The following is a 26170-nucleotide window of genomic DNA, read 5'->3' as shown; positions in this document are numbered from 1 at the left end:
AAAAGCTTCTTATCTTGATGAAGTCCCAACAGTTCATTTTGCTGCTATGAACATTGGGGTGCAGGTGTCCCAGTGTTTCACTGCACCTGTATCTTTGGGGTAAATCCGGAGCAGTGCAACTGCTAGCTTGTAAGGCAGTTCTACTTTTAACTCTTTGAGGAACCTCCACACAGTTTTCCAGGTTGGGCTGTACCAGTTCACATTCCCACCAACAGTGCAAGAGGGTTCCCCTGTCTCCACATCCTCTCCAACATTTGTTGTTTCCTGCCTTGTTAATTTTCCCCATTCTCACTGGTGTGAGGTGGGATCTCATTGTGGTTTTGATGTGTATTTCCCTGATAGCAAATGATGCGGAGCATTTTCTCATGTGCTTGTTGGCCATGTCTATGTTTTCTTTGGTGAAATTTCTGTTCATGTCTTTTGCCCATTTATGATTAGATTATTTGTTTCTTGGGTGTTGAGTTTAATAAATTCTTTATAGATTTTGGATACTAGCCCTTTATCTGATATGTCATTTGCGATATCTTCTCCCATTCTGTAGGTTGTCTTTTTTTTGTCAGTTTTGTTGACTGTTTCTTTGCTGTGCAGAAGCTTTTTATCTTGATTAAGTCCCAATAGTTTTGCTTTTGTTTCCCTTGCCTTCATAGATGTCTCTTGCAAGAAGTTACCGTGGCCAAGTTCAAAAAGGGTGTTGCCTGTGTTCTCCTCTAGGATTTTGATGGATTCTTGTCTCACATTTAGATCTTTCATCCATTTGAGTTTATCTTTGTGTGTGGTGCAAGAGAATGATCTAGTTTCATTCTTCTGCACGTGGCTGTCCAATTTTCCCAGCACCATTTATTGAAGAGACTGTCCTTTTTCCAGTGGATAGTCTTTCCTGCTTTGTGGAATATTAGTTGACCATAGAGTTGATGCCCCATTTCTGGGTTCTCTATTCTGTTCCATTGATCTATGGGTCTGTTTTTGTGCCAATACCACACTGTCTTGATGATCACAGCTTTGTAGTACAACTTGAAATCCGGCATTGTGATGCCCCCGGCTCTGGTTTTCTTTTTCAATACTCCCCTGGCTATTTGGGGTCTTTTCTGATTCCACACAAATCTTAAGATGATTTGTTCCAACTCTCTGAAGAAAGTCCATGGTATTTTGATAGGGATTGCATTAAATGTGTAAATTGCCCTAGGTAGCATTGACATTTTCACAATATTAATTCTTCCAGTCCATGAGCATGGAATATTTTTCCATCTCAAGTTCTTTCAGAAGCGTTCTGTAGTTTTTAGGGTATAGATCCTTTACCGCTTTGGTTAGGTTTATTTCTAGGTATCTTATGCAATTGTAATTGGGATTGAATTCTTAATTTCCCTTTCTTCAGTTTCATTGTTAGTGTATAGAAATGCCACTGATTTCTGGGCATTGATTTTGTATCCTGCCACACTACCAAATTGCTGTACGAGTTCTAGCAATCTTGGGGTGGAGTGTTTTGGATTTTCTATATACAGTATCATGTCATCCGCAAAGAGGGAGAGTTTGACTTCCTTTTTGCCAATTTGAATGTCTTTTATTTCTTTTTGTTGCCTGATTGCTGAGGCTAGGACTTCTAGTACTATGTTGAATAGCAGTGGTGAGAGTGGACATCCCTGTCGTGTTCCTGATCTTAGGGGAAAGGCTCTCAGTGTTTCCCCCTTGAGAATGATATTTGCTGTGGGCTTTTCGTAGACAGCTTTTAAGATGCTGAGGAATGTTCCCTCTATCCCTACACTCTGAAGAGTTTTGATCAGGAATGGATGCTGTATTTTGTCAAATGCTTTCTCTGCATCTATTGAGAGGATCATATGGTTCTTGTTTTTTCTCTTGTTGATATGATCTATCACAGTGATTGTTTTACGAGTGTTGAACCAGCCTTGCATCTCGGGGATAAATCCCACTTTATGGTGAATAATCATGGTCATGGTGAATAATCTTCTTAATGTACTGTTGGATCCTATTGGCTAGTATATTGTTGAGAATTTTTGCATGTGTGTTCATCAGGGATATTGGTCTGTAATTCTCCTTTTTGATGGAGTCTTTGTCTGGTTTTGGAATTAAGGTGATGCTGGCTTCATAAAATGAGTTTGGGAGTATTGCATCCCTTTCTACCTTTCTGAACAGCTTTAGTAGAAGGTATTGTTTCTTCTTTAAATGTTTGATAGAATTCCCCTGGGAAGCCATCTGGCCCTGGACTTTTGTGTCTTGGGAGGTTTTTGATGACTGCTTCAATTTCTTCCCTGGTTATTGGCCCATTCAGGTTTTCTATTTCTTTCTGTTCCAGTTTTGGTAATTTATGGTTTTACAGAAATGCATCCATTTCTTCTAGATTGCCTAATTCATTGGCGTAGAGCTGCTTATAATACATTTTTAAGATCTTTTGTGTTTCCTTGGTATTAGTTGTGATCTCTCCTTTTTCATTCGTGATTTTATTAATTAGAGTCTTTTCTCTTTTGTTTTTAATAAGGCTGGCCAATGGTTTATCTGTCTTGTCAATTCTTTCAAGGAACCAACTCCTGGTTTTGTTTATCTTTTCTACAGTTCTTCTGTCTCTATTTCATTGAGGTCTGCTCAAATCTTTATTATCTCTCTTCTTCTGCTGGGTGTAGTTTTATTTGCTGTTCTTTCTACAGTCCCTTTAGGTGCAAGCTTAGCTTGTGTATTTGGGTTTTTCCAATTTTTTTGAGGATGCTTGTATTGCAATGTATTTCCCTCTGAGGACTGCTGTTGCTGTATCCCAAAGATTTTGAACAGTTGTATCTTCATTCTCATTAGTTTCCATGAATCTTTTTAATTCTTCTCTAATTTCCTGGTTGACCCTTTCATCTTTTAGCAGGATGGTCTTTAACCTCCACGTGTTTGAGTTTCTACCAAATTTCCTCTTGTGATTGAGTTCAAGTTTCAAAGCATTATGGTCTGAAAATATGCAGGGGACAACCCCAATATTTTGGTATCGGTTGAGACCTCATTTGTGACCCAGTATGTGGTCTATTCTGGAGAAAGTTCCATGTGCACTTGAGAAGAATGTGTATTCAGTTGCATTTCGATGTAAAGTTCTGTAAATATCTGTGAAATCCATCTGGTCCAGTGTATCATTTAAAGTTCTTGTTTCTTTGGAGATGTTGTTCTTAGAAGATCTGTCATTTACAGAAAGTGCTGTGTTGAAGTATCCCAGTATTAGTGTATTATTATCTAGGTATGTCTTTACTTTGGTTATTAATTGATTGATATAGTTGGCAGCGCCCACATTAGGGGCATGAATATTCATGATTGTTAGGTCCTCTTGTTGGATAGATCCTTTAAGTATGGTATGGTGTCCGTCTTAATCTCTTACTACAGTCATTCTCTAAAGTCTAAACTTTAATTTATCTGATATAAGGATGGCTACCTCTGCTTTCTTTTGAAGACCGTTGGAATGGTAAATGGTTCTCCAACCTTTCATTTTCAGGCTGTAGGTGTCCTTAGGTCTAAAATGAGTCTCTTGTAGACAGCAAATAGATGGGTCCTGCTTTTTTATTCAGTCTGACACCCTGCATCTTTTGATGGGATCATTTAGCCCATTCATGTTCAGAGTTACTACTGAAAGATATAAATTTAGTGTCATCATAATACCTATTCAGTCCCTGTCTTTGTGGATTAATTCTTTGGGCGTCCTCTTTCTTTTACAGAGTCCCGCTTAGTATCTCTTGCAGAGCTGGTTTGGTGGTCACATATTCTTTCAGTTTCTGCCTATCTTGGAAGTTCTTTATGTCTCTTTCTATTCTGAATGAGAGCCTTGCTGGATAAAGTATTCTTGGGTGCAGGTCCTTCTCATTTAGGACCCTGAATATATCCTGCTAGCCCTTTCTGGCCTGCCAGGTCTCTGGAGAGGTCTGCTGTTAATCTAATATTCTTCCCCATATAAGTTAGGGATCTCTTGTCTCTTGATGCTTTAAAGATTTTCTCTTTATCTTTGGAATTTGCAAGTTTCATTATTAAATGTCAAGGTGTTGAATGGTTTTATTGATTTTAGGGGGGGACCTCTCTATCTTCTGGATCTGAATTCCTGTTGCCCTCCTCAAATTAGGGAAGTCTCAGCTATGATTTGTTCAAATATGCTTTCTGGTCCTCTGTCCCTCTCGGCGCCCTCTGGAACCCCAATTAAACGTAGATTTTTCCTTCTGAGGCTGTCATTTATTTCCCTTAACCTTTCATCATGGTCTTTTAATTGTTTTTCTCTTTTTTCCTCAGCTTCCTTCCTTGCCATCAACTTGTCTTCTATGTCACTCATTCTTTCTTCTACCTCATTAACCCTTGTCTTTAGGACCTCCAGTTTGGATTGCATCTCATTTAATTGATTTTTAAAATCTGCCTGATTAGACCTAAATTCTGCAGTCATGAAGTCTCTTGAATCCTTTATGCTTTTTTCCAGAGCCACCAGTAGCTTTGTTTTATTCATTCATTCATTCATGAAAGACACGGAGAGAGGCAGAGACACAGGCAGAGGGAGAAGCTGGCTCCATGCAGGAAGCCCAATGTGGGGCTCGATCCCAGGTCCCCAGGATCATGCCCTGAGCTGAAGGTGGGCGCTGAATCACTGGGATACCTGGGATCCCCCACCAGTAGCTTTATAATTGTGCTTCTGAATTGGCTTTCTGACATCAAATTGTAATCCAAAATCTATAGCTCTATGGCAGAGAGTTCTGTGCCTGATTCTTTCTTTTATGGTGAGTTCTTCTTTCTAGTCATTTTGCTCAGTGCAGAGTGGATACAAACGAGTTGTACTTGTTAGAAGTGCAAACTCTTGTTTCTGTAGCGCTCCAGCTTTTCTCTCTTTAAATCTCAGGTTGGATTCATAGGTTTTCAGGATGATTTGAAAGTTATCTAGGTAAGTTGGTGGGGACAGGTGACTTGGGGACCCTACTCCTCCACCATCTTGCCCTGCCCCCCTCATAGGTAGTTATTAAGTGAATGAATACCTCCACGGTTTCTTCCAGCTCCCTGTCTATGACAACAGTACAGTCCTGAAATAACTTCTGTCCTCTCCAGTGTCCCAAATGCAAAGCCCGGCCCAGCCTACCCTTCTTCATAAAGGCTGGATGTCTCTCCCTGCTCTCACCTCACTGCTCTGTTCTTGCTGGAACCTCCAGCAAGTAGTTCAAGCACCCTGCCCCCACAGCACTTGGTGTTGTCCTGTGAATTCTCTGGTGTCATTGGCATTTCTTTTTCAGGTATCCTTCTTAATTCTAAGTCCTTAATGACTCTTAATATCTCTATGTTCACTCTAATAAATGAATCGATTAAATAAAAGCACAACCTTGGCACCCTGCCTAGGTGAGTAGATATTTCTAAAATTTAGTGTATACCAAGCTGGGGGGTGGGGGCATGCTCAAACAACTGCTGAACTTTGGGGATTAAACAGGGAGGGAAGGACTGATGTGCCACTGCTGGCTGGTTGGTACTTTGTGCAAATCAGAAACAGGCCCCTCCGCTGGGTGTTCATGGGAGGGCAGAGGCCCTGGCTCGGGGAGTACAGGCTGGAGCTGAGCCCCACTCAGACACTTCGGCACAAACCTTTGGGTGCAACCTGGACAAGCAAGCACAGCAGCCTGGGCAGGGGGATGACGTCAGGGGGTGGGTGGGTGATATAGGGGTAGAGTAGGAAGCCTGAGGGGGAAGTAGGGGCAGGAAGAGATATGAGAGGATTCTCCAGCCTGCCCTTTCTCTCTCTGGGAGTCTTGGCCATAAGTGGGGCAGGTGCATTGCTTGCCAGCGCTGCCTCCCAAGGGGCATCTATGTGAGGTGGGCACAGCAGAGGCCAGATGCCCAGAGGCTGCAAAGGGCAGGGTTGGTAGGATGATGGTAGATCAGGTTCTCTGCCTTCTATGGTTCAGAAGAAAGAAGAGCAAGTGGGAATGAGAAGTTGACAAGAACAGAGACAGCAGGCCAAGTGATCCTGGGAGGAGTTCTTTGGGGACTTCTGCTGCACCTGGTGTTAAGGTTCAGGGGGGTGACCTGCAGAGACAGGGGAAGGAGGAGCTGGGAAGCAGAGGCTGGTCCCGTGGAGGAAGGGGGGCATATGAAACCACGAGCTTTAAGGGCATACCACCACTGGGTGAGAAAATGGAAAGCAGGGACAGTGAACAAATGGGGGGCTGTTGGTGCTGGTTCTCAAGGCCCGAGTGTGGCGGTGGGCTGAGCAGGACAGCTTCATTATCTACGGACCACAGGTCCCAACATTGGTGTGCTAGATGCCTGGAACCAAGAGAAACCACGTGGGTCTGGGTCTGCAGAGGCTAGAGAAGGGTGGCCACACGACCAGGGAAGGGAAACCACAAAAACCCGAAGAATCCTGAGAAATCAGCAGACTGTGAGAATAGCTTTTCAATTTAAAAGCAAAACCATCCTAAGAATCCTCAAAGCTGAGTCAACAGAGAGACTTTTCTATTGTGGCTAATATGGTGACAATGTCCTCGTTATTATTTTTTCCCCTGACCTGCTTCTCTTTGATTTCAAAGGGCAACAAAGGAGAGAAAAGGCATGACTATATTTAGAATGATGAAACCAGAGATTCTTGTCATGGGTGTGGCTGCCCCACTGCCTGGTACAAGCAGCAGGCCTGGGCTACCTACAACTGGGTGCCTATGTGAAAGGACCCTCAAATCCTCCCTCTGCCCCCTGTGCTGTGTGCAGGCTGGCTCTGCTTGGGGCCCAGAGGGATTCCTTTTCTTTCTTTTCTTTCTTTCTTTCTTTCTTTCTTTCTTTCTTTCTTTCTTTCTTTCTTTCTTCTCTTTTTCTTTTCTTTCTTTCCTTTCTTGTTTTTATTGAAGTTCAATTTACCAACATATAACACCCAGTGCTCATCCCATCAAGTTCCCTCCTTAGAGCCCATCAATCACCCAGTCACCCCATCCCCCTGCCCATCTCCCCTTCCACAATGTGTTGTTTCTTTCCCAGCATTAGGAGTCTCTCACGGTTTGTCTCCCTCTAATTTTTCCCACTCAGTTCCCCTCCTTTCCCCTATAATCCCTTTCACTATTTCTTATATTCCCCATATGAGTGAAACCATATGATGATTGTCCTTCTCCGATTGACTTATTTTATTCAGCATAATACCCTCCAGTTCCAGCCACGTCGAAGCAAATGGTGGGTATTTGTCATTTCTAATGGCTGAGTAATATCCCATTGTATACATAGACCACAGCTTCTTTATCCATTCATCTTTCGATGGACACCGAAGCTCCTTCCACAGTTTGGCTATTGTGGACATTGCTGCTATGAACATTGGGGTGCAGGTGTCCCGGCGTTTCATTGCATCTGTATCTTTGGGGTAAATCCCCAGTAGTGCAATTGCTGGGTCATAGGGTAGCTCTGTTTTAACTCTTTGAGGAACCTCCACACAGTTTTCCAGAGTGGCTGCACCAGTTCACATCCTCCCCCAACAGTAAAAGAGGGTTCCCCTGTCTCCACATCCTCTCCATCATTTGTTGTTTCCTGCCTTGTTAATGTTCCCCATTCTCACTGGTGTGAGGTGGTATCTCATTGTGGTTTTGATGTGTGTTTCCCTGATAGCAAGTGATGCGGAGCATTTTCTCATGTGCTTGTTGGCCATGTCTATGTCTTCCTCTGTGAAATTTCTGTTCATGTCTTTTGCCCATTTCATGATTAGATTGTTTCTTGGTTATAGTTTGATAAATTCTTTATAGATTTTTAGATACTATCTGATATGTCATTTGCGATATCTTCTCCCATTCTGTAGGTTGTCTTTTAGTTTTGTTTTGTTGACTGTTTCTTTTGCTGTGCAGAAGCTTTTTATCTTGATTAAGTCCCAATAGTTCAGTTTTGCTTTTGTTTCCCCTGCCTTCATAGATGTCTCTTGCAAGAAGTTGCTGTGGCTAAGTTCAAAACGCTTGGTTGTGCCACTCCCTCCCGCCCAGCAGCCCAGAGACGGATGGGGGCTGTGGCCACCGTCCCCACGCTGCACGCCAGGTGGCTGGACTGCCTTGTGGGAGCCACGGCCCTCAGGAACCTCACTCCTGCTTCTGGGTGCTGAGCCCGCCTTGGACCCAGCACGAGCTGCCTCCGGGGAGGGGACGGGAGGCCACAGGGAGGCCCGCAGGCGGCCGGTGACAGTGGTCCTGGGTCAGGTCTCTGGTTGCCCGGCACCGTGCTGTCACCGTGCCTCACGGGTGGCCCTGAGGCCTCTGTCTGTGAGCACACCCCCCGCAGCAGGGAGCCAGTTGCTATTTGATGTTGGGCGTTTTTAAAAATTAAAGGTGTTTGAGTAAAGCAAAACAAAACAAAACAAACACAAGCCTGTGTTCTCCTCTAGGATTTTGATGAATTCTTGTCTCACATTTAGATCTTTCATCCATTTGAGTTTATCTTTGTGTCTGGTGTAAGAGAATGAATGGTCTAATTTCATTTTTCTGCATGTGGCTGTCCAATTTTCCTAGCATCATTTATTGAAGAGACTGTCCTCTTTCCCTCTATCCCTACACTCTGAAGAGTTTTGATCAGGAATGGATGCTGTATTTTGTCAAGTGCTTTCTCTGCATCTATTGAGAGGATTATGTGGTTTTGTTTTTTCTCTTATTGATGTGATCTATCACATTGATTGTTTTACGAGTGTTGAACCACCTTTGTATCCTGGGGATAAATCCCACTTGGTTGTGGTGAATAATTTTCTTAATGCACTGTTGGATCCTATTGGCTAGTTTCTTGTTGAGAATTTTTGCATTTGTGTTCATCAGGGATATTGGTCTGCTGTTCTTTTTGGTGGCGTCTTTGTGTGGTTTTGGGATCAAGGTAATGCTGGCCTAATAAAATGAGTTTGGAAGCATTCCGTCCCTTTATATCCTTCAGAACAGCTTTAGTAGAATAGGTATTGTTTCTTCTTTAAACGTTTGATAGAATTCCCCTGGGAAGCCATCTGGCCCTGGACTTTTGTGTCTTGGGAGGTTTTTGATGACTACTTCAATTTCCTCCCTGGTTATTGGCCCATTCAGGTTTTCTATTTCTTTCTGTTCCAGTTTTGGTAATTTATGGTTTTACAGATATGCATCCATTTCTTCTAGATTGCCTAATTTATTGGCGTATAGCTGTTCATAATACATTTTTAAAATCTTTTGTATTTCTTTGGTATTGGTTGTGATCTCTCCTTTTTCATTCGTGATTTTATTAATTAGAGTCTTTTCTCTTTTGTTTTTAATAAGGCTGGCCAATGGTTTATCTGTCTTGTTAATTCTTTCAAGGAACCAACTCCTGATTTTGTTGATCTGTTTTACAGTTCTTCTGGTCTCTATTTCATTGAGCTCTGCTCGAATCTTTATTATCTCTCTTCTCTGTTTGGTGTAAGCTTTACTTGCTGTTCTCCAATTCCTTTAGGTGTGAGATTAGCTTGTGTATTTGAGTTTTTTCCAATTTTTTGAGGGAGGCTTATATCGTGATGTATTTCCCTCTGAGGACTGCTGTTGTTGTATCCCAAAGATTTTGAACGGTTGTATCTTCATTTTCATTAGTTTCCATTAATCTTTTTAATTATTCTCTAATTTCATGGTTGACTCATTCATCTTTTAGTAGGATGTTCTTAACCTCCATGTGTTTGAGTTTCTTCCAAATTCCTTCTTGTGATTGAGTTCTAGTTTCAAAGCATGTGTTCTGAAAATATGCAGGGGACAATCCCAAAGTTTTGATTGTCTTCCTTTTTAAACCTTGAAAATACACACACAAGTACAGAGACTTGTGTAGTGAATCTCCATAGCCAGCTTCAACAGGAGTTGCTGGAGTATATTTTAAAACAATTTCTACATATGTTAGACCCTAGCTATACACATGGCTACATTTATAAGATTGAACTACAGAAACACTACTGCAGGAGCGCCTGGGTGGCTCAGCAGTTGAGTGTCTGCCTTTGGCTCAGGTTGTGATCCCAAGGTCCTGGGATCGAGTCCCACATCAGGCTCCTTGCAGGGAGCCTGCTTATCCCTCTGCCTATATCTCTCTGCCTCTCTCTGTGTGTCTCTCATGAATAAATAAATAAAATCTTTAAAAAGCACACACACATACACACTACTGCAGTAACAAAATAAACAAAAACTACTTAAAACCATTAGTTTCCAGTCTATATTCAATATTCCCTTAATTATCTCCAAAATGTCATTTTAGTTAATTTGTTGATTCAGGACCAAGACAGAATTCCCCATTGACTTTGGTCAGCATGTCTAGCTCTTTCTTTGAAATCCCGCAAGAATTTCCACCCAGAAGAGGTTTCAGACTTCAGACACACTTCCTGCTCTTCCTTTGATCCAATCCCCAGCAAGCCACATTGTCTTTCTCTTGAGGTGGGAGGTAAGTGAGGATGGAATGATTGCAGCGAGCCTGCTTCCCAGGGGAAAGAAAAGATGGCTGCCAGTGCCCTTCCAGATCGGGGCAAGGGAAGGCCAAAAGGACCAGTGGAGGGAAGGCCAAAAGGAAAATCTAGCTTTGTTAATACCGGTAGAGGGTTTTTAGCCACTTAATGTGTTTACCAACCTAAATATAGCTTCACCTCCATAGAGAAGAAAATGCCAGTAAAACAACAGTCCCTTGCTTGTGTGCAGTTGACTGCAGGCTTGAAGTTGGTAGTAACAGCTGCAGTTGTAGGGAAAGGAAGGCAACCTCTGGCTTATATGGGATGTGGAGCTTCATGAAGCAGAGAAGTGAATTCTGGAGGGAGGCTTGAGGACCTCTGACAGTAAGCCCTCTCAAAGGAGACTGTCTGCCAACTTATGTATTAGAAGATGAGAAGGCTGAGTTGCTAAGAGTTCTTTTTATAATAAATGAAAGCATTTCACAAAGCAACAAGTGGGACATCTGTGGTAGCAGCTGTCCTTGTGTTCAGTATTGCCATCCGAGTAAAGGCAAGACAGAGTCGGGATTTACTATTATTATTAAGTGAGTGTCATGCTGCAACATGTTATATTAATAAATCATATAAGATAATGATTTTATGGCATAAGATATAATAAAACCTTAAATGCTTATAGAACCCACCTTCCAAAGGGCATAAAGGCACTGCTTAAACACAATTTATTAACTGTTATGTTGTTTTTATGAGGAAACCTGTAGATGATAATTGGTAATGCTTAACTACAGATACAGAAGACATTTAGCAGTGCAAGGTGCTTGTAGAGGGAAACTGGAACCACTGATCCCTAATACATAGCTACTTCCACGTGGCTTTAGAATCTAGATCCCTACCACCAACCTCCTAACCTCAGGGTTAGGCAGTGGGATTGGTACCTGTATTTTCTGGGTTGGGGTAGGGACTCTTATCCTCATTTTCATTGGGCTGGAGGTCATCCATGTTGATCTAGGCAGCCAAAGGAGAGAAGGAGGAAGAAGCCAGTTAGATACATTCCCTAGTTAGTGAGGCTTGGAGTAGACTCGGAATTGCATCATAATCAGTGGCTGAGCTGTTGACTCAAAAATATATCCTTGTTATCTTGCATATACCCTTTAAGACATCAATAGACGATTGAGACTCAACCAGTCTGCCTTCTCTTCAAATTGCTAGTGCTCCTCATAGGCTTTCTTCCACTAAGTCTCTTTCTTTCCTTCTTCCCTCCTTTCCATGGGTGTCTGACCTGGGAAGACTGTGTCCTCCTTCTCCCAACAATGGCCCTGCCAGCTCCTGGAAGGAGATGGCTTCTTACCTTAGTGGTGGGTGGGGACTCTCCATCAGCTGTAATGGATTTCAGTTCAATTTTTTCCTCCTTGGTTTCCTCCACTGCTGGCTTCTCCACTATCTCTTGTTTCTTCTCTGGGCTGGCAGTCCTGGCCGGTCAGCAGGAGGAAAAATTAAAGGGATGTTTACTGAATGATAGGAAACATGAAGAAATGAACCACTCTGTGGTCTCCTGGGGACTAGTAGGAGCAGATTCCCTGGGCCTATGTCCATGTGCCCTCAATCACAGATGTCACTGGGTTGGACCCACCTGGCCACACCTTGCTCTATCTGGTACTCAGCTGACCTCTTTCTGTTTCTTAGCTGCTCCATTCCCTGTCTGAATCAGAGAAAGGTTCTCGATCTGATTCAGGATTGGTTCCTGGGAGACTCAGTCCAATATCCAGGAAACGTGAGACCTATGATAATCCCATTTAGATAAGAGAAGACAATGCAGGGCTTTATCTTGCTTTCTGAACACTGGAGGTAAATTATCAAGCAGCAAAAGGGACTTAGTTAGCTGGAACTTCATTTCCCCTCTGAGTGGCTGCCTTCCTCCTCTCCCTATCCCTCACTCCCCCCACCTATCATGATTTCCCTTCTCAAAAAAGAATCCCCCAACTTCTCAAGTGGGTGGGGAAATCCAGCACCTTCACAGAGACTGTAACTCACGATGGACCATACATTAGAGCCATGGCAAGGAATTAGGAGAGAGGCCTAACTTTCTGTAGGAAGCCCCAAACCCAGTGCCCTCTAGCTGAGATGGCTGACAGAGGCTAGCGCCCAAGCTTCTCTTTATCACTAAAGGGGATGGCATTCCAGAACTGGGAACTCTGGGGCCCTGGGCCTGGGTAAGCTTAGAGGGTTACCTGGCCAGCTTCTTTCTCTCTTTCTCTTCTTCCTCCTCCTTTTGGGCAGATGTGAGGCTCTCAGCATCAGCCAGGTTGTCCACAGCAATGGCCAAGAACACATTCAGTAGGATATCTGTTTGTGTCCATTCTTAAAGAAAATGACCCTTGGCCTTGGGATTTTTGGTGGGCACAGGGAGCAGGGAAGGTGCAGGACATGCAGTGATAGAGTTCCCCACAGAATGAGCTCCACGGTGACTCACTGTGAGAGTTCCCAGTCCAGGGTGTCCCTCTTCCCCATTACCCTCTTGGCTACTGGGAGTCTTCTAAGGGGTTGAGAGCAGGCTAGTATGCAGGCTTGAGTGGGCAGTGAGTGAGGCCGTGAGCCTGCCTTGCTCTTTAATTGCTAGGTTTCGTTATTGGTTTCTCCACTGAGATGACTGGTTGTAATTGCCATTATAAACAGCACCGTCCCTAGCAGAATGCAGAATGCTCTTAAGAGCGGTTCTTTAAAACCGGGCACCGAGGAGGTGACCCAATCTCTGCCAACTCTTCATGTGAGCCAGTGCATACAAAGACCCTTGGAGTATTGAGCTGGAGCTGGCTGAATCTTGGGAACTTTGAAGTGAAGCGACCATTTGCCTCTTTCTATTCCCCCCCACCCCCCGCCCCGACCTTGAATAGAAACGCTGCAGGTCAGAGAACTGCAGAAGCAAAGGGAGTGTAGCTGCATGGAGCCTCAACATTTGTTAAGTCTAACTTCCACCCCTAGGCCCCCCAGACAGTCACCCCACTTCACATATCAGGAAGCCACAACCCACAGAGGTGATGGGCTTGTCCAAGGACACTAGTATGTACCTGTTCCTGGTCCCCTGGCATTGTGGCAGGGGCTTTGCATACATTATCCCATTAAACCTCACCATGACCCATTAAGTAGGAGTCACTAACGGTTCATCACCCTGTTTTATAGACACTGAGGTAAAGAGCTTTTAGTCTGCTGAGGTCACCAGCTGGTTAAAGGTGAAACCTGTCTGCTGACATCAATGCCCCTGCTCTCAGCACTACATTAAGCTATGATTTAAATGCAAATCTTGGGCCAGATCTGCTTCTACTTTACCATCTGTCTCTGAACACGACCCTCACACGGTTATGACCAGGAGGAGAGAAGACTGCCTGCGCTTGAGACCGTGGAAACCTGCCCATGGCCTGGATCAGCGAGGACCTGTCAGGTCTGCTTGGTGAAGCCTGTCCAACTCTGCCTGGGACTAAAGTTCTGGAGAGCAGCTTCGGAGGGAGGGACACTGAGCAGAAAATAGGGAGGAGAGATGAAGGTCATTTCAAGGATGATGGCTCAGATCCCCTGGACTGTACTTCTTACCTCCAGTGGCACCAGCCTAGGGCAGCCAGGGCACCCAACTCCAAGTGCGTTCACACTGGAATCTATGTGAGTAGCTGTATATGCACGACACCAGAGGGCGTTGTTCACCTAGACTATAACCGAGAACACACCTCTTGGAGTTGGGCGACACTGCATCCCAAACTGGTTCAGGAAGATGAACTTCTATCCCGACCTATGCCAAAGCTCCAGGCTTCCACCAAGACCCACCTCCATGGCTAAGGTGGTTCTGGGACAGGACACATTTTCTCCCCAGAGCACACCTTTCCCCTGCTTGCCTGGGGGCCCTGTGGGCAGGCAGCCACACTTTTCAGCCCTGAGTCAGGACCTGCTGGGCACACGTATTTGGCTGTAGGCTGAGGGAGGGTGGGGCAGCAGGGACGGGGAGGCAGGAGCAAAGGATACAGTTTCCACAGATGAAGAGGATGATGAAGTAAATACAGACTAACATCCCTGGAAAAGAGGGGCCGCCATAAGCCATGATCCCATCATACATCACCGAATTCCAGTCCTCCCCGGTCAGGATCTGAATGACACATTCCCACCAATAAGGGACACAGCGTTAGACCAACAGCAAACCCCAAAACTCCCCTGCCCTGCCCCACTGTCTTAACAAAAATCTAAAATCTCTTTTTCATCTCTTTCCCTCCTCTCAGCCCCCAGTTCTCCTCCCAGGGGCTCTGAGCTAATCACCTGGGCAAGTTTGACCCCATCCTTCCACAAAGTGCATGGGCCCTGGCATGATATTATTTGAGAAGTTACTGGAAGGGCTTCCTGGTCAAAGTATCTGCTTCTACTCACATACACTGCACAAGATGGCGGCCATCAGCCTTCCTCATGGCTTTTACAAATGTGGTCATTGAGAGAGTACTATGCTGTTCCAGCTTTCCCCAAGATTAGTCATTTGGGCACTATCTTTAAGATTTTGGCCACGTCCATATATTATTTTTCTTGTAAATCAATCTACTTTGAAACTTCAACAAGTGCTACTTTAGCTTTTCCCTACATCAAAGTATCTATGAAATGGCAAATTTGATGGGCTAGTTATATTTTTTCCAGGGGCAAGCATGGTGGGTAGTAAAGACGGAGAGCTTCATCACCCTCCCCTCCCCCAACGAGGGCAGTCTGCTTTCCTTTGTTTATACTTCGGGCGTTCATATAGAATTTATTTGAATAAAGGGTTCTATGGTTAAGCAAGAATTTTTAAACTATATTTAATTACATTTTTCCCCCCAGTGGTCCATCTAACAGTGGAATTCCATGGGGGACTGAGGATAGAAGGAACTACGGAAAGAACTCGAGACTCTTCTGGGCATGGTCCCTCCATGGCTAATCTAGGCTGGCTTTGGTTGCCCAGTGCAAGGGTGAAGCTTCCCACCACCCTTTCAAGGCTCTTTCTCCTCCCAGCCCCAACCCCACCACTCAATCACCCTCCCACTCACATCCCAGCAGAGAAGAGTCCATACCTGAAACACGGTGAGGAGGGACTGCGGAAAGTTATCAAATGTGCTCCTCCGAGTCTGCATTTCATCAAAGTTGAACTTTCCTCCAAAGAGCTGCATCCCCAGGAGGGAGAAGATGATGATGAAGAGAAAGAGGAGTAGCAGCAGGGAGGCGATGGAACGCACAGAATTCAGCAAGGATGCCACCAGGTTGCTTAAGGAGTTCCAGTATCTGGGGACCAACATGAGGGAGATTAGTGTCCTTTCTCTACGCTTTTCTTAACATCACTCTTCATTCACACATTCAATAGAAATTTTAAGATAAATTACAACTCCTTCTTTTCCCCTTTCAGTGGAGTAGTAGTAGTGGTGTGGATTGGGCTGGTAAGCTCATGATTAGAGTGTGGAGCTAGTTAATTCAAGGTCCCAGGATAGTAATGTGTAATGGCGAATAGACGGAGCTCAGAAGTCCGAAGCCTGAGTTTCAGCCTAGCTCTGCCAGTTGCCAACTGCTAGTTGCAGTTGGGAAGTCACTTAACTTCCTTTCTATTTGCCTCTCCATCTGAGAAAATAGTGATAACAGTAGCACATACTTAATTAGGTTATTGGGAAGATTACATGAGACAAAAAAACAAAAACAAACAAACAAACAAACAAAAACCCAGCCCACCTAGCAACAAAATAAAGAATAAACAAGTTGGATTACATCAAACTATAAAGCTTCTGGTCAGCAAAAGAAACAATCAACAAAGTGAAAAGACAACCTATGGAACAGGAAAAAATATTTGCAAACATATAGCCGATAAGGGGTTAATATTCAAATACAGAAAGAACTCAGACAACTCAACAGCAAAAACAAAACAAAACAACAACAATCAAAAAACAAAACCCCAAATAATCCAAGTCAAAATTTGGCACAGGGGACACCTGGGTGGCTTAGTCAGTTGGGCATCTAATTCTTGATTTCGACTCAGATCATGATCTCCGGGTTCTGATATTGAGTCCTGTGTCAGGCTCCATGCTCAGCCTAGAGTCTGCTTGTCCCTCTCCCTCCCCACGATTGCACATGTGCATGCTCTCTCTCTTTCTCAAATAAGTAAATAAATAAAATCTTAAACAAAAGAATGGTGTTTAAAAAGAAATTAAGCACAGGACTTGAATAGACACTTTCCTAAAGAAGATATATGAAAGGTCATCAAATACAGGAAAAGGTGCTCAACATCATTAGTCATTAGGGAAATGCAAATCAAAATGATCACCTCACACCTATCAGAATGGATATCATCAAAAAGACAAGAGATAACAAGTGTTGGCAAGGATGTGGAGAAAGGGGAACCCTGGTGCACTGTTGGTGGGAGTGAAAATTGGTGCAGACTCTGTGGAGGTTCCTCAAAGAGTTACAAATTAACTACCATATGATCCAGTGATCCCAATTCTGGGAATATACCCAAAGGAAATGAAAACACTAACTCCAAAAGATATCTGCACTCCCCATGTTCTTTGCAGTATTATTTACAATAGCCAACCCAAGTGTCTATCAAGGGGTGAGTGGACAAAGAACTTGTGGTATATAACACACACACACACACACACACACACAGAGGAATGTTATTCATCCATGAAAAATGAGGAAATCCTACCATTTATGAAAACATGGATGGACCTTGAGGACATTATGCTAAGTGAAATAAGTCAGAGAAAGACAAATACTGCATGATTTCCCTACATGTGGAATCTAAAAGCAAAACCCCCAAAAACCAAAAAACCACCTACCTCATGGAGAGATCAGATTCATGGTTATCAGGGGGTGGGAGGAGGGAGAATTGGATGAGAGTGTCAAAAGGTACAAAATTCCAGTTAGAAGATAAATGGGTCATGGTGATGTAATTACAGTATGATGGCTATAGTTATCACAGCTCCATTATATTAACAGCAGATCCTAAGAGTTTCCATCAAGAAGAAGGATTTTCTCCTTTTCTTTTTATTATATTTATATAAGACAATGGATGTTAACTAAACCTATTGTGGCAATCTTTTCATAATATATGTAAATCAAACCTGCTGTATGCTTTAGGTTCATACAGTGATGTGTGCCAATTATTTCTCAATAAAACTGAAAAAATATAATTCCTACTCTTAAAAAAAAACACCCTACTATAGTGCCTGGCACACAGTTGATAAAGGTTAGTAATTACTGTTATTGCTATTGGTCTTTAGACAGAAAAACACATTAAAATTATATTTTTCCCAAGAATGCTGCTCTCAGCCCAGGCAGCAACTGGTCACCCATGGGTAAGAGAAGGTACAAGCCTTAGTGAGTTTTCCCAGATTTACCCTGCTGTCCAAAGAATTGGTTTTTTTAAAAAGCCTCTCTTCTGTAGATTCTGATTCAATAGTTGTAGTTTGGGCCCCAGAAATCTAGATTTTTAACAAGCATCCAAGATGATTCTGCTAAGCAGGCAAGTCTGGGAAATCCTGGGTTGCAGGAAACCCATCTCACCCACAGGGTGGGAGTCTGTGAGTAAAGTAGAGAGGTCTTCCCGGGCAGAGGTGGGCCATTGGTGGGGTTCCTTGGAGAGGAAGCCCCTAGTCCTTATAATCACAGACCCTTTCTCCACTGTAAATACAGAGGTTCTCCATTATAGCCTAGGGAAAATCCCTTCCTCTTGGAATAGGGGAGAGGTGTGGGCTGCTAATGGCTGCTGGATGTGTCTTGGGTCAGTGAGTGTAAGGAAACACAATGCACCATAGCCAAAGGAACACAGCTTCTAACTGCAGCAGGTACAACAACAGAGAAGTCTTACTTTCTTAGCTCCACCTTTGGCCTGTCTGCCTTCCAGGTCACGATCTTTACCTCCTCCACTTCAGGCATTCCCAGCTTATTACTAGTATATACAGTGAATTGTTTTTTGCCACTTAACAGGGTGACATGCAAATCATTCCCATTATAGTCTCACAGCTGCACCTCAGCCTCGGTACTTCTCTCCAGAGAATAGTTCCATATTAGTTGAAAGAAGCATATGGGCCAACCGTTTGGATGTAAATGCGAACTTCTTCCCAGCCTGAAGTCTTTAATGCTCCTTTCTCCTTCACGAATTCAACTTTTCTCTACCTCTATTTTGTCTGCCAGCCACACTTCCTCTGTTTGCAGAATATTAATATATGTTTATTTGTATTTGTTCTATAAATGCTCTTCAGTGTTTTTCATTTGTGACAGGCTCTGAGTTCTTTTTTTTAATAATAAATTTATTTTTTATTGGTGTTCAATTTGCCAACATACACCCAGTGCTCATCCCATCAAGTGCCTCCCTCAATGCCCGCCACCCAGTCACCCAACCCCTCGCCCTCCTCCCCTTCCACCACCCCTAGTTCGTTTCCCAGAGTTAGGAGTCTTCATGTTCTGTCTCCCTTTCTGATATTTCCTACCCATTTCTTCTCCCTTCCCCTCTATTCCCTTTCACTATTATTTATATTCCCCAAATGAATGAGACCATATAATGTTTGTCCTTCTCCGATTGACTTACTTCACTCAGCATAATACCCTCTAGTTCCGTCCACGTTGAAGCAAATGGGGGGTATTTGTCATTTCTAATGGCTGAGGAATATTCCATTGTATACATAAACCACATCTTCTTTATCCATTCATCTTTCGTTGGACACCGAGGCTCCTTCCACAGTTTGGCTGTTGTGGACATTGCTGCTAGAAACATCGGGGTGCAGGTGTCCCGGCGTTTCATTGCATCTGTATCTTTGGGGTAAATCCCCAGCAGTGTAATTGCTGGGTCGTAGGGCAGATCTATTTTTAACTCTTTGAGGAACTTCCATACAGTTTTCCAGAGTGGCTGCACCAGTTCACATTCCCACCAACAGTGTAAGAGGGTTCCCTTTTCTCCACATCCTCTCCAACATTTGTGGTTTCCTGCCTTGTTAATGTTCCCCATTCTCACTGGTGTGAGGTGGTAACTCATTGTGGTTTTGATTTGTATTTCCCTGATGGCAAGTGATGCAGAGCATTTTCTCATGTGCGTGTTGGCCATGTCTATGTCTTCCTCTGTGAGATTTCTGTTCATGTCTTTTGCCCATTTCATGATTGGGTTGTTTGTTTCTTTGGTGTTGAGTTTAATAAGTTCTTTATAAAACTAGCCCTTTATCTGATAAGTCATTTGCAAATCTCTTCTCCCATTCTGTAGGTTTTTAGTTTTGTTGACTGTACCCTTTGCTGTGCAAAAGCTTCTTATCTTGATGAAGTCCCAATAGCTCAGTTTTGCTTTTGTTTCTTTTGCCTTCGTGGATGTATCTTGCAAGAAGTTACTGTGGCCGAGTTCAAAAAGGGTGTTGCCTGTGTTCTCCTCTAGGATTTTGATGGATTCTTGTCTCACATTTAGATCTTTCATCCATTTTGAGTTTATCTTTGTGTATGGTGCAAGAGAGTGGTCTAGTTTCATTCTTCTGCATGTGGATGTCCAATTTTCCCAGCACCATTTATTGAAGAGACTGTCTTTCTTCCAGTGGATAGTCTTTCCTCCTTTGTCGAATATTAGTTGACCATAAAGTTGAGGGTCCACTTCTGGGTTCTCTATTCTGTTCCATTGATCTATGTGTCTGTTTTTTGTGCCAGGACCACACTGTCTTGATGACCACAGCTTTGTAGTACAACCTGAAATCTGGCATTGTGATGCCCCCAGCTATGGTTTTCTTTTTTAAAATTCCCCTGGCTATTCGGGGTCTTTTCTGATTCCACACAAATCTTGAAATAATTTGTTCTAACTCTCTGAAGAAAGTCCATAGTATTTGATAGGGATTGCATTAAACGTGTAAATTGCCCTGGGTAACACTGACATTTTCACAATATTAATTCTGCCAATCCATGAGCATGGAATATTTTTCCATCTATTTGTGTCTTCCTCAATTTCTTTCAGAAGTGTTCTATAGTTTTTAGGGTATAGATCCTTTACCTCTTTGGCTAGGTTTATTCCTAGGTATCTTATGCTTTTGGGTGCATTCAAATTGGCAAAGAAGAAGTCAAACTCTCCCTTTTGGCCAATGACATAATACTCTGCATAGAAAACCCAAAAGCCTCCACCCCAAGATTGCTAGAACTCATACAGCAATTTGGCAGTGTGGCAGGATACAAAATCAATGCCCAGAAGTCAGTGGCATTTCTACACACTAACAATGAGACTGAAGAAAGAGAAATTAAGGAGTCAATTCCATTTACAATGGCTCTGAATTCTTGAGGACAGAAGTTTCATTCTTCCATTCCCTCCATCTTTGTCCTCACCCAGTAATGTGTGATAGACTGCCTGGTGCCTCAATAGGCTAGAGGTGGTAATACTTGTTCTGCTTAAAGCAAGAAAAGAACCTCTCTGGGGCTAGAATACCTGCCCCTCTTATACTTGAAGCAGTGTTTGCATCCCTGGCTGGAGAGGAAACTGCCTAGGATTTTGATCATATTCTAAATACTGATTGCCAGGCCTCACTTTACAACTATGAAATTATAATCTTTGGCATTGGGGTTTGAGTAATTTTCATGCAACCTCTCCAACACTTGTCAGTAGGCTGGTATTTAGGAATCAATAACTTTAGGGCATATTTATTTATTTATTTATTTATTTAAAATTTTTGTTTATTTATTTATCATAGTCACAGAGAGAGAGAGAGGCAGAGACACAGGCAGAGGGAGAAGCAGGCTTCATGCACTGGGAGCCCGATGTGGGATTCGATCCCGGGTCTCCAGGATCGCGCCCTGGGCCAAAGGCAGGCGCCAAACCGCTGCGCCACCCAGGGATCCCTAGGGCATATTTATAATGAGAATTTCCAGTTCTATCAGAGGGGAGAGGGTCAGCACATGGGTTAAGGTCACAGAACCCTCTAGAGATCTTCTCTGTGTTCAACTGTCATGGAATATTCTGGAAAAGTTTTTATGGCCATAGAAGTTGGAAGCCTTAATTTTCATGAGGTGTATGGACATGAGGGAGATAACTCAAACCAGGCTCACGACTGAGGTTCAGAGGTGTCTGACAGCCACAGGGACCCTATAGGGGGGCAGACAGGGAGGCCCCAGACTGGACAGAGGTTTAGTGGGGTGGAGCAGCCAGGAGGCAGAGAGGGAAGGGGATGTGGGAGGAGATCCTCAGAACACCAGGGGTTCTTGGGAATATGGAGGCCATGGTAGAGAAACAAAATGAGTCACCAATGGAAGAGAGCTCTTTGGAAATGCGGAGCATGACAGATGGCAGATAGTGAGTACCAAGAGGGGCTGGCAGTGGAGCAGGGGTGAGGGCTCTAATGGTCGGAGGGGTTGGCAGTGGGGTGGAGGATTTGATTAAAAGTGAGGACTCTTCTTATGCTTCCCCATGTCTCTCAAGATATCCAGGGAAAGTCTGTGTTTCTCTTGGTCAACCAGTGGTGGGCTCAGAACATGAGATTTGTGGAAGGATAGAACTCTTACCCCATCTTATCACTTAATAAGTGACAATTGTAGTTTCTGGCTCAAGACATAACCCTTGCAGTCACCCTTCATGTATCTTTCGCCCCCCACATCAACAGGTGAAGCCTGAGTCTGGTCATTTCCCACTACTCTGTCACCAGCTGAGCCAGCAATCTTCTAGCTGGATTTCTGCCACTTGATGGACTACCCTGCTTCGACATTTGCTCCATGCAGACTTTCTCCATGTTACACACATTTCAGGTGAAAGGCCCTTAAATGCACCATGCTTTTTTTTTTTTTTTTTAACTTATTAGCAATGAATTATAACACATTGAAAAAACCATCTAAATCCACTGATACTTAAAAAAGGAGGGAGAGTCTTCCTTTACAGAATATATCAAATGAATAATATGAATGAATGAATGAATGAATGAATGAAAGATCACCCTTTTGCAGCAGCAACTAATTCAGGTAAAGATTATCACAGACACTAAAACCATAAGGTGAAACATCATTGGCGAGTAGGGTATTCATACACTCTCAAAGTATGACTCCATAGATTACTTATTAATCACAAAGAGAAAGAGTACCTTAACAGTGGAGAAATCTGGCAGACACTCCCTTAACCAAGTCTCTACACTTAGAATCACCAAAAACAAGACAAACTTATATTACATACTTCCTGACACGCCATGTGATGGGAAGTAAATAACCATCTATGTACTCCATACCCCTGCAGCAGGAGGCCCTTATAAACTGTAAGTCAGGGCAGCCCGGGTGGCTCAGCGGTTTAGTGCTGCCTTCAGCCCAGGGCATGATCCTGGAGACCAGGGATTGAGTCCAACGTCGGGCTCCCTGCATGGAGCCTGCTTCTCCCTCTGCCTCTGTCTCTCTGTCTCTCTCTCTCTCTCTCTCATGAATAAATAAATAAATAATCTTAAAAAAATAAAAAAAAAATAACTGTAAGTCACATCAAGTCTTAACACAACTTCAAGTCCTGTTAGACCATGCAGGATCAGCCTTTACTGCCTCAATGACCATATCCCCTCCCATCTCCCTACTCTTTAGCTCTAGCTCAGTGGTCCTGGGCTGTCCCCTCAGCCTCCATGCATACTCCTGCCCTGGTGCCTGTCTTTCTGCTGTCTGCAGAAGTCTCCTCCAGAACTGTGTGTGGCTTGCTTCTTCAGTCCCTGCAGGGCTCTGCTCAAATGTCCCCTCACCACAGGGGGTCCTCCCTGACCAATTCTATCCCCATTCCTGCTTTTAATATACTCATCACCACTTGCCTCCAGAATATAAGGCCCACAGGAGAAGGGAGTTCACCTACTTTGTTCATACTCTCAGTGCTTACAACAGTGCCTAGTAAAGGAGGTGATTAATGAATATTTTGTTGAGTGAATGAATCTTTCTATGAATATGACATATTTATACTTACTGGAGGGAAAAACAAGGGGACATGGGTTACTCAGACACTCCTGTGCGTATGTGTGTGGTGAGAGCAGGGGTGGGTTGGTGGTGGGACCTCTCACACACATACTTAAGTCAAACATACTTTGCCTGAAAGCAAGGAGTGGCTATTTGCACCTCTTCCATACCATTTCTTTTCCTATAGCTTCTTTAAATTCACAGGCAGAGTTTTTGAGGTTCCTGACTGTAACACTGCCTAAGTCAAACTATTATGTATCAAGGGAATAGATAGATGGTTGCCAGAGATGGGGGGGTTGGGGATGTGTACAAAATGGGTGAAGGGGGTCAAAAGGTACAAACATGCAGTTATAAATAAGTCCTGGGATGTCATGTACAGCATGATGACTATAGTTAATAATACTGTATTGCATATTTGAAAGCTGCCAAGAGTAAATTCTAAAAGTACTCATCTCAGACACACACACACAAATTTGGAATTATATATGGTGACAGATGTTAACGAGATTTTTTTGTGGTGACCATTGTGTAATGTACACAAATATGGAATCATTATGAACACCTGAAACTAATATGTTATATGTCAATTAAACTTTCACAACAAAAAAAGTGATCATGTATCAGTTACCCTACAGAAAACATGGTTGTTCTGGCTTTGAGACCCTTGTGCTAGGATTTCCCCAAGAGCTCTGTGAACATGTGTTTCCCTTGTGGAAGAACTCCCATCCTGGTGGCTCAAAACCAATGCCTGTGGGTTTGAGGCCTTAAACTAGTCTTGAAGAGACAGACTGCACCCAGGTGCACAGACATCAGCCTTCCTCCTCCCTGGGTGAAAAACACCCAGGCGGAAAAGATACTGCATTGAGACCAGTCACACAGTTAAGACACAGGGAAGACAAACAAATGGCTGTTTACTCTGTTTCCTTCAACTTCTCATGTTAATTGGGGCAAGGTGGATGTTGCTCTGTGGCTGGCTTGACACCTGTACTTTTTGTTCCTTTGAAGCAGAATTAAGGTAGGAAAGCTGGTGCCAGTGGCCTAGCATTATAAGAGGTATACAGCTTGTTGAACAGACGGTATCCATCCCTAATGTGCACATGCTTGGAGATGTTTTATGTGCTCTCTAAAGGACTGAGACAAAGGGATTGTTGTATTGATGTTGTGGCAAAGAGCATTATTAGGGTTCAAAGAAGAGCTGGAATTTGGAGCCTGACATGCCTTGGCTGATAGCAGGAGATAGAGTTAGGGGCCTCATTACCACTGATATCGATGATATTTGTAGGTGACAGGTGGCAGCCTCTGAACAGGGTGACATGAAATAGCATTTAAATGAAATGTTGGCAGCCCTGCAGGTCCTGAAGCACTCTCCTCCATAACGTCAATCTGATTGTTGGTGGCTGTTACTGTTATGGCGTGAAGATCAGATGATGCCTCAGGTCCCAGAATCACTCTCCTTTTTAGATATATTAGCTTCTAGACATAAAAACTAAAAGGGTTAACCACATATTAGCAATCAACTGAGGCTTTTATCCTAATCAATTAAAACCATGAAGCACACTCACAAAAAAAAAAAAAAAAAAAGAGCTTTGGAGAAAAGTGAGCAGCAGCAGAACAGTAATGTCTTAGGCCTCATAGAGAAACAGGAAAACAAAATATATTGTCTTCAGTGCACACATGCATCCACATCTACAGAAGTCTCCATTCTATATTTGGGGATTCGCAGCCCTATATGTATATACTCAGCTTTTGAGACTCCCCTCCCCCTATCCCACCACTCTCTGACACTTCACTGGCCATGGTCATCCTTGAGATCAACTTTTCAATTCTCCTGTGGCTCTGAATCATTCTCTCCAAAGAGGTCTTTGCTCTCCCCATCCCCTATCCAACTCGGCCCACTGTTCCCTCTAAAAAGTAGAGAGCATGTGAGGGTTTTCTTACCCAAGCTATTTCTTTGTTACCTAAAATCCCTCACTTGTTGGCTATGGCTTCACTTTGGTTACCTTTTCCCTCTGCCTCTCTTGGCTTAAGTGACCATCGCCTGCTCAGGCATCCTGTATCTCTATCATTCTTTCTGCTCTAAGTCTGTTTGGGCCCTATGGACTTCTTTCTCCCTCATCCTCAATGACAGAAAGTGACCTAAGCCTTGCTTGAACTGGAATTTTCATCCTGTGAACCTTTGCTTCAAATAGCTCAGGGCTGGGTCCTTTACAGTCTAGGTATGGAGCAGATCATTGAGCCTGCTATAAATAAAAGATCTTCAAAACAACAGTACCAATAGCTTTAGGGTGCTTTGTAAATGCTTCAGCCTACTTCCTTTCTGTTCTAAAGAAGTTCATAACTAAATTTATACCTGTCCCATCTCTTCTCCTCCTGAGGGATAAACCACCCCCCACCCCAACAAAATTCCTTTCAGTGTTGGTGGCAGTGATCTATTGTTGGTAGAGTATTTATAAAGCAAATTTCATGTGGTGAATCTATGTGGTATGAGGCTTCTGCACATCATTCCTGAGGGAGGGTGGAAGAATGCAGGTCATATGAGATACTTGGGGGAAGCACAGTAGGCTCATTCAGGGAGGAAGCTCAGCCTTGCCCTCACCTCTCCCTGTGCCAGCCACAGAGACATATGAGGTTGGTGTACAAGGACTAGTCCTTCAGTAAAGTTGGCCCCTGGTTCTGTAAGGCACAATAGATCCTGGAGGAATTAGTGTGATGGGAGGCTGAATTAGGCATATGCTCATCCAGGAAGAGCCAAACAGAATTTTATAATAGGGTCTGGAATAGCCAGGGGCACAAGGCCAAATCTATCAATTTACTTCCTGCTGATACCTACTTCTGCTCTTTCCATCCTAAGAGAATGCACATTTTATGTGTTTTACTTTAGAGTCAAACCCTGCCTTGGATAACAAGTTCAAAGGTCTT

The 26170-nt window shown here is 43.4% G+C and overlaps 1 protein-coding gene across 39 annotated transcripts in view; it reads right to left on the bottom strand.

Moving 5' to 3' along the window:
* Positions 1 to 26170, bottom strand: part of CACNA1C (calcium voltage-gated channel subunit alpha1 C) — a 746601-nt gene that overhangs the window by 114971 nt on the left and 605460 nt on the right. For all 39 annotated transcript variants that reach the window (XM_025461617.3, XM_035706871.2, XM_035706874.2 and 36 more), the window contains 5 exons: positions 15421 to 15628; positions 14360 to 14480; positions 12580 to 12694; positions 11700 to 11820; positions 11287 to 11356 (listed from right to left, as the gene is read on the bottom strand). In XM_025461617.3, the coding sequence (XP_025317402.3) occupies positions 11287 to 11356; positions 11700 to 11820; positions 12580 to 12694; positions 14360 to 14480; positions 15421 to 15628 (635 nt within the window). The remainder of the gene's footprint in view (positions 1 to 11286; positions 11357 to 11699; positions 11821 to 12579; positions 12695 to 14359; positions 14481 to 15420; positions 15629 to 26170) is intronic.

This window comes from Canis lupus, chromosome 27 (genome assembly GCF_003254725.2).
Source record: "Canis lupus dingo isolate Sandy chromosome 27, ASM325472v2, whole genome shotgun sequence".
NCBI lineage: Eukaryota > Metazoa > Chordata > Mammalia > Carnivora > Canidae > Canis > Canis lupus.
This window is presented reverse-complemented; position numbering and strand designations above follow the sequence as displayed.